The sequence below is a fragment of the Anoplopoma fimbria genome, chromosome 7, assembly GCF_027596085.1.
Source record: "Anoplopoma fimbria isolate UVic2021 breed Golden Eagle Sablefish chromosome 7, Afim_UVic_2022, whole genome shotgun sequence".
Classification (NCBI taxonomy): Eukaryota; Metazoa; Chordata; class Actinopteri; order Perciformes; family Anoplopomatidae; genus Anoplopoma; species Anoplopoma fimbria.
In genome coordinates, this window is record NC_072455.1 from 252833 (window position 1) to 261319 (window position 8487).

The following is an 8487-nucleotide window of genomic DNA, read 5'->3' on the forward strand; positions in this document are numbered from 1 at the left end:
TCGAAGTGGAACCAGAAAAATAAAATCAGTAAAGAGTCTTAACACGGTTCAGTTTACATTTCAACATGTTGATCAGAGGATGCTGGAACACAACCTGTGTGTGTGTGTGTGTGTGTGTGTGTGTGTGTGTGTGTGTGTGTGTGTGTGTGTGTGTGTGTGTGTGTGTGTGTGTGTGTGTGTGTGTGTGTGTGTGTGTGTGTGTGTGTGTGTGTGTGTGTGTGTGTGTGTGTGTGTGTGTGTGTGTGTGTGTGAGAGAGAGATTAGGGTCAGATTAATTTTGGATCCGGGCAAGAGGCCATATTTAACATCTGTACACAGAGTTTGATATTTTGGAGCTACAGGTTTTAATCCAGACAGACAGACAGACGTGATATCTGAGCTCTGATTGGTGGAATCAAACCAACAGGATTCATGTCAGAGCCTCGACAGAGACAAACAGACGAAGGTGGAGAGAGTGTGTGGACTCCTTTAACCAGGTAAAGTGTTTTGTTTGTGTGTAACCTCCTGCAGGGCCTGATGGGACGTGTTGTAGTCTACATGAACTTCAGGGGACTCTTTCAAACGACTTTGTTACTTCAGTTAAAGGTAGAAACAAAACATTTCATCATTTACGTTCCACACGTAGAACGTTTCCCTGTTTGATCCCCAGAACCAGCAACAGTGCCGAGTCTGTTCTGTACGGATATCGTACCATATAAAATCGTGAGGTCTTTGAATGTTACTCAGGTTTGTCCTGTGGTCAGAACCCAAAAGACCAATTATCATTTTATCTGTGATGCTGCATTCCAGTTACCTGGGAAATCTGAATTAATAGTTTTGTTTGTATCTGGCAGTATTCTTGTTAGTATTGTGGCTTTACTTTGGCGTGTGTTTTCTTTGCTGTAGTTTTATTTGTGTACTGTCTTAATTTTTGTTTGTATTTTAGATATAGTTTGATTGTATTCTTGCTTGTATTCTGGCCGTACTTTAATCTCAGTGTTCTTGGCTGTAGTTTGGTTTGTGTTTTAGTTGTAGTTTGGTTTGTGTTTTAGTTGTAGTTTGGTTTGTGTTTTAGTTGTAGTTTGGTTTGTGTTTTAGTCGTAGTTTGGTTTGTGTTTTAGTTGTAGTTTGGTTTGTGTTTTAGTCGTAGTTTGGTTTGTGTTTTAGTTGTAGTTTTGTTTGTGTTTTAGTTGTAGTTTTGTTTGTGTTTTAGTTGTAGTTTGGTTTGTGTTTTAGTCGTAGTTTGGTTTGTGTTTTAGTTGTAGTTTGGTTTGTGTTTTAGTTGTAGTTTGGTTTGTGTTTTTTAGTTTGGTTTGTGTCGTAGTTTGGTTTTGTCGTAGTTTGGTTTGTGTTTTAGTTGTAGTTTGGTTTGTGTTTTAGTTGTAGTTTGGTTTGTGTTTTAGTTGTAGTTTGGTTTGTGTTTTAGTCGTAGTTTGGTTTGTGTTTTAGTTGTAGTTTGGTTTGTGTTTTAGTTGTAGTTTGGTTTGTGTTTTAGTTGTAGTTTGGTTTGTGTTTTAGTTTTTGTTTTAGTCGTAGTTTGGTTTGTGTTTTTTGTTTGTTTGTGTTTTTTAGTTTGTGTAGTTTGGTTTGTGTTTTAGTTGTAGTTTGGTTTGTGTTTTAGTTGTAGTTTGGTTTGTGTTTTAGTTGTAGTTTGGTTTGTGTTTTAGTTGTAGTTTGGTTTGTGTTTTAGTCGTAGTTTGGTTTGTGTTTTAGTTGTAGTTTGGTTTGTGTTTTAGTTGTAGTTTGGTTTGTGTTTTAGTTGTAGTTTGGTTTGTGTTTTAGTTGTAGTTTGGTTTGTGTTTTAGTTGTAGTTTGTGTTTTAGTTGTAGTTTGGTTTGTGTTTTAGTTGTAGTTCGGTTTGTGTTAGTTTGGTTGTAGTTATTGTCATTAACATTATTGTCTTTCATTATATGAATTTGCCCTGATATTTTTGAATCCTTTGTTAGCATTAGCATTAGCATTTGCTTTCGTGTCCATCTCTCTCCTCAGGGTCGGCCATGTTTGCAGGTCGGGTGCCGGCGACGGGAGCTGCTGCCGGGTCGGCGTCTGGAGGAGGAAAAGGCGGGAAGTTCTCTGTGGAGGAGCTGTATGGGTTTAACAAGAAGCCGAAGGTGAACAGAGGGAATCCTGGGAAACCGGAGAAGGGCGACGGGAAGAAAGAAACGAAGGAGAAAGAAGAATCCGTTCTGGCGTCTCAGATCCTGGAGGCGGCAAGGAGGCTGATGGAGAGACGACGACTGGAGATATACCTGAAGGAGTGTGATGTCACCATGGAGCAGAGCAACATGCCCTACAGGTGAGACTCAGGGAGACAGGTGAGACACAGAGAGACAGGTGAGACTCAGGGAGACAGGTGAGACTCAGGGAGACAGGTGAGACTCAGAGAGACAGGTGAGACTCAGGGAGACAGGTGAGACTCAGGGAGACAGGTGAGACTCAGGGAGACAGGTGAGACACAGAGAGACAGGTGAGACTCAGGGAGACAGGTGAGACTCAGGAGAGACAGGTGAGACTCAGGGAGACAGGTGAGACTGCCAAGAGGCTGGAGCTGATCTGCTGGCAGAGACACAGACCCGGAGGTGAGACAGGTGAGACTCAGGGAGACAGGTGAGACTGGAGCATGGCAGACTGGAGACAGGTGAGTTCTCCAATCAGAGGGTCGGTGAGACTCAGGGAGACAAAGGCAGGTGAGACTGAGACTCAGATGTGTCCTTGGGCAAGACACTTAACCCCAAGTTGCTCCTGAAGGCCATCGGTGTGGACTGATGATGAATGTTAGTTAGAGTCTGATGGTGGCACCTTGATGGTAGCCTGTCATCAGTGTGTGAATGGGTGAATGATATGTAACATACTACTGACTGTAAGTCGCTTTGGAGAAAAGCCTCTGCTACATGACTGTAATGTAATGTCATGTAATGAGACTCAGGGAGACAGGTGAGAGAGACAGGTGAGACTCAGAGAGACACAGAGAGACAGGTGAGACACACAGGTATGTCCACATTTTCATTCTCATTTGGAGCCAATGAAATCATTATTTATCCAAATCTATTTCCTTTCTAAAGATCTGTTTCCTTTACGTTGTCAATAAAGTGATAACTGGAGTTGAGGATCTCTTCTCATTTTGTAATGCTGCGATATAACACTCAATAAAACTCAAGACACACGATATACACTTTAGGTCATATAGTCCACCCCTTCTGTGCTTTGGTTTGTATTTTGGCTGTAATTCAGTTCATATTATAAATCATATATTTATATTTGAGTGTTTAGTTTGGCTTTAGTTTGTGTCTTGACTGTAGTTTGGCTGGTTTGGATCTGATCTGGTTGAAGTCTACTGTCTGAGGTCAGTTGTAATGACACTATCTGACCACTAGGGAATGCTGAGATATACACATAGAGCCTCATGTTACTTTATTACATTCTTCAATTCTTAACTTATTTTATTATTATTATTATATACATTAGATTGTATTGTCAGTAACATTGTTGACAAACCCGTCTTTTCTTATTTCGTTCTATCAATAATATTAATGTATTCTCTCTCTCTCTGTATAAATGGTAAATGGACTGTACTTGTTTAGCGCTTTTCTAGTCTTCCGACCACTCAAAGCGCTTTTACATTACTAATCAATCACCCATTCACACCCATTCACACACTGATGACAGGAGCCACCATGCAAGGTGCCACCTGCCCATCAGGATCTCTCTAATCATTCACACCATATATATATATATTTATATATATTTATATATATATATGTTGCAGTTCAATCCCAATGATTCGGATTGGCTCCTGAGTCTGCTGAGTCATGGATCTGACGTTGTATTAGATCAGGGGTGGGCAGTTATGTGTCCCAGGGGGCCAAATGAGCAACTGAAAATATTTTGGAGGGCCGGGCCAAAATGCCGAACTCAATTATGCATAATATACATTTTATTTCTATATAAAAAGCAGTAAATGGCATTGTTTTGACCGCTGGTAAGAGTGTATGTTATTATTTGGCAATTAAAAGGTGAGGTTAGCTTTCAAAAATATCATTTATTCAAATAGAATTTCCAAAATGATAAACAAAATGTGAAACATTTGACTCATTTTCAGTCACATTAATAACAAAGGGCATTTTGAGTTTCATATACTATTGAAACAAGGATTTTCTTAGCTTTCTAAAGACATCACATCATCTTTGTAGACAAAATAAACAAGACATGTCACTGAACTGTGTAACTGTAAAGAAAAGTGTCCCAGTTTTGTAGCCTTTTTGACTTTACATGCCTATATTAAACATTTAATGTTTTCAGAACTGTGCAAAAAAAAAAGAAAAAGATCAAGTGTCCCATTTCACTTGTTATATTCCCACATTTTAGTGTTCTTCAGTTCTTTTTTTTTCATTCAGTGTGAGAAATCCAGTCTCTGTTGAGCTTTAACAAGCCCATCAAAGTCAGGTTGAATGTCTGAGGTGGAGATGTGAAGCACAGCTGCCAGATGTTCATCAGTGAGAGAGGATCTGTACTTCATGACTGAGAATGTCTGTTCACATATGTAGGTGGAGCCAAAGAGAACCAACATCTTCTGAGCATGTCTCCTCGTGTTTGGGAAGTTCTCCTCCTTGAGAGCAGAGTAGAACTCCAGCAGTGATGCTGACTTAAAGTGCTCTTTCAGTAGTGAATCAGACTGCAGGTCAATGAGGTCCAGCTGAACATCAGTGGGTGCATCAGCCACACTGCAGGTAAAGGGAGAGGAAACCAGCTGCATTTCATCCTCAACCTTTTTGAAATCTTGAAAACGCCTTGAAAACTCACCATGCAGTGCTCCTAGCTTGGATGAGTACCTGTGCCGGTGATCAGCTGATGGTTTGACTTCTTTCAGGGTTTTCATGTGTTGGAGATTGTTGCTGCCTAGTTGCCTTGAAATGAATTGCAACTTTGTCATGAAGGCTTTCACCAGGCTGTGCGTTTCATGAGCAAAAGGCCCTTGCCCTGCAGTTGTGTGTTCAGTTCATCCATCATTGCAGTCACATCAACAGCAAATGTTAAATCTGCCATCCAGTCCTTATCTGAGAGCTCTGGGATGGTTTTGCCTTTCATCTCACAAAACTCTTTTATCTCTGATTTCAGAACCCAAAACCTTTTTAGCACTTTGCCCAGGCTGAGCCATCTGACAGCTGTGTGGTACCTGATCACCATGTTCGCTCTCTTGCTCCTCCAATAGTGAAACAAACTGCCTGTGATGTAATGAAGTTAACTGTTGTAGTAACAACATCAACCACATGGCTGAGTTTCAGCACTGACTTGCACAACGCTTGCTGATGAATAATACAATGTATAAACACCAAGTTCTGCTCTGCGTTGAGTTCACTCACTTTATCTTGCATTCTTTTCAACAGCCCAACATGTTTCCCTGTCACATTCGGACATCCATCCGTAGTGACACCTGCCAGTCTGTCCCATTGGAGTCCCAGTCTGTCCCATTGGAGTCCCAGTCTGTCCCAGTGGAGTCCCAGTCTGTCCCAGTGGAGTCCCAGTCTGTCCCATTGGAGTCCCAGTCTGTCCCATTGGAGTCCCAGTGTGTCCATGCATGCGTTTACCCCGGTGAACAGATCCCTCCCGCTGTGGTTCCTTTCATTGGCTCCTCCGTAAGCTTGAAGAGAGAACTATGAGCAGCTGGGCTGTGTGTGACGTCACAGCTCTCATCCAAAGCCAAAGAAAACAAGTGGAAGCTTCCCACTTCACTTTGCAGCTGAAACTCCAGATTCTCTGCGATGTCCTCCACCCTTCTCGTCACGGTGCGGCGGGAAAGCGGGATGCTTTCAAACGCTTCTTCCATGCACTCTTTCACAAACTCCCCCTCCGAGAATGGCTCACTGTTCTGGGCCATCACACAGCTGGTTCTGGTCGCTCATCTCTGCTGCATGCAGCTTTGTAACACAGCCTTGTTGTGTTTCTAGCTTTGCTCGTAAACCCGTTGATGTCCGCGCTCGTTCGGCATCAGTCAGTGTTTGTATTTCTCTATGTTTCGTCTCGTGATGCCGTTTCAGACTGTCCTCTTTAAACACGACATGCTCCCACACACACCAAACACACACCAAACACACACCAAACACACACCAAACACACAGGTTCACCTGGACTTCAGTAAAGACAACATTAGTAGTCCATATTTGTTTGAAAGTTCTGCTTTCGGCATCCTTTCCTCTTTTTGGCATGAGCCGACATGTTCGCATTTTTCAGGGGTGACAGGTTGTCAATCACACGCATTTCACGTGCACAGTTGACGTGCAATAATAATTAGACTGTGTTCTCGTTTATCAGCTCTGTGTGTGTGTGTGTGTTCGTGTTTTTGTGTGTGTGTTCGTGTTTTTGTGTGTGTGAATGAAGGCTGAATCAGCATCTCCACCCTCCACCAGCACAACATCACAGTACAGTATTAGTACATTCAAACACAGTGTTAACACATTACACATAGAACTGTGTCTGTGTGTGTCAGGCCAGCTGATAGCCCTAGTTTGGTTTATATTGTGGCTGTAGTTTGGTTTATATTGTGGCCCTAGTTTGGTTTATATTGTGGCCGTAGTTTGGTTTATATTTGGTTTATATTGTAGTTTGGTTTATATTGTGGCCGTAGTTTGGTTTATATTGTGGCCGTAGTTTGGTTTATATTGTGGCCGTAGTTTGGTTTATATTGTGGCCGTAGTTTGGTTTATATTGTGGCCGTAGTTTGGTTTATATTGTGGCTGTAGTTTGGTTTATATTGTGGCTGTAGTTTGGTTTATATTGTGGCCGTAGTTTGGTTTATATTGTGGCTGTAGTTTGGTTTATATTTTGGCCGTAGTTTGGTTTATATTGTGGCCGTAGTTTGGTTTATATTGTGGCTGTAGTTTGGTTTATATTGTGGCTGTAGTTTGGTTTATATTGTGGCTGTAGTTTTGTTAATACTTTGGCTGTAGTTTTGTTTATATTTGGCTGTAGTTTGGTTTATATTGTGGCTGTAGTTTGGTTTATATTGTGGCTGTAGTTTTGTTAATACTTTGGCCGTAGTTTGGTTTATATTGTGGCCGTAGTTTGGTTTATATTGTGGCCGTAGTTTTGTTAATACTTTGGCCGTAGTTTGGTTTATATTTTGGCCGTAGTTTGGTTTATATTGTGGCTGTAGTTTTGTTAATACTTTGGCCGTAGTTTGGTTTATATTGTGGCCGTAGTTTGGTTTATATTGTGGCCGTAGTTTGGTTTATAGCCGTAGTTTGTTTATATTTTGGCTGTAGTTTGGTTTATATTGTGGCCGTAGTTTGGTTTATATTGTGGCCGTAGTTTGGTTTATATTGTGGCCGTAGTTTGGTTTATATTTATAGTTTGGTTTATATTGTGGCCGTAGTTTGGTTTTATAGTTTTGTTTGGTTTGGTTTATATTGTGGCCGTAGTTTGGTTTATATTGTGGCCGTAGTTTGGTTTATATTTGGCGTAGTTTGGTTTATATTGCCGTAGTTTGGTTTATATTGTTTGGCCGTAGTTTGGTTTATATTGTGGCCGTAGTTTGGTTTATATTGTAGTTTGGTTTAGTTTGGTTTATATTGTGGCCGTAGTTTGGTTTATATTGTGGCCGTAGTTTGGTTTATATTGTGGCCGTAGTTTGGTTTATATTGTGGCCGTAGTTTGGTTTATATTGGCCGTAGTTTGGTTTAGTTTGGTTTGGTTTATATTGTGGCCGTAGTTTGGTTTATATTGTATAGTTTGGTTTATATTGCCGTAGTTTGGTTTATATTGTGGCCGTAGTTTGGTTTATATTGTGGCTGTAGTTTGGTTAATGGAAGCCCTAAACAGTGTTGAAATAGAACAAGCAGTCAGATTGGTATCAGAGTGACGGTTTGTGCAGCTACTGTTGTAATCCACATTAGTGACAGCATACCTTCAGCCTCAGGCTCACACTGTGTCTCTGTGTTCAGCTCCAATGCTGTGTGCTACATGATGGAGAGAAGAAGAAGAAGAGTGGGGGAGGGTCTGAGACACTTCTTCTTCTCCGTCTTCAGCTTCAGATTATCTGCATGAAGCTTCCACACAACACACAGACCGACAGAATACGAGCTGAGAAACACTATTCTTACATATCAGTGTTGCAAAATAACTTAGATTTACTCAGAGAGTATTTAAGTAAACATCTAAAGTTCTATTCGTTGGTTTCCATTTCCATTCACCAAAACAATATAACAATATAACAATATAACATTGCAGTATTATTACCTCTAAATACAATTCAATTCAATTCAGTTTATTTTGTAGAGCCCAGAATCACAAATTACAAATTTGCCTCAGAGGGCTTTAAATCTGTAACCATGAGACATCCTCCTCTGTCCTTATATCCCTCACTCCTCTGTCCTTACACCCTCACATCCTCTGTCCTTAGACCCTCACATCCTCTGTCCTTACACCCTCACATCCTCTGTCCTTACACCCTCACCTCCTCTGTCCTTAGACCTCACATCCTCTGTCCTTACACCCTCACCTCCTCTGTCTATA

At 41.0% G+C, this 8487-nt stretch overlaps 1 protein-coding gene across 1 annotated transcript in view; it reads left to right on the forward strand.

Moving 5' to 3' along the window:
• The first annotated feature begins 1976 nt into the window (after positions 1-1976).
• Positions 1977-8487, forward strand: part of LOC129093685 (voltage-gated potassium channel subunit beta-3-like) — a 24025-nt gene continuing 17514 nt past the window's right edge. Inside the window, exon 1 of the mRNA XM_054601775.1 lies at positions 1977-2275. Coding sequence (XP_054457750.1) covers positions 1977-2275 — 299 coding nt within the window. The remainder of the gene's footprint in view (positions 2276-8487) is intronic.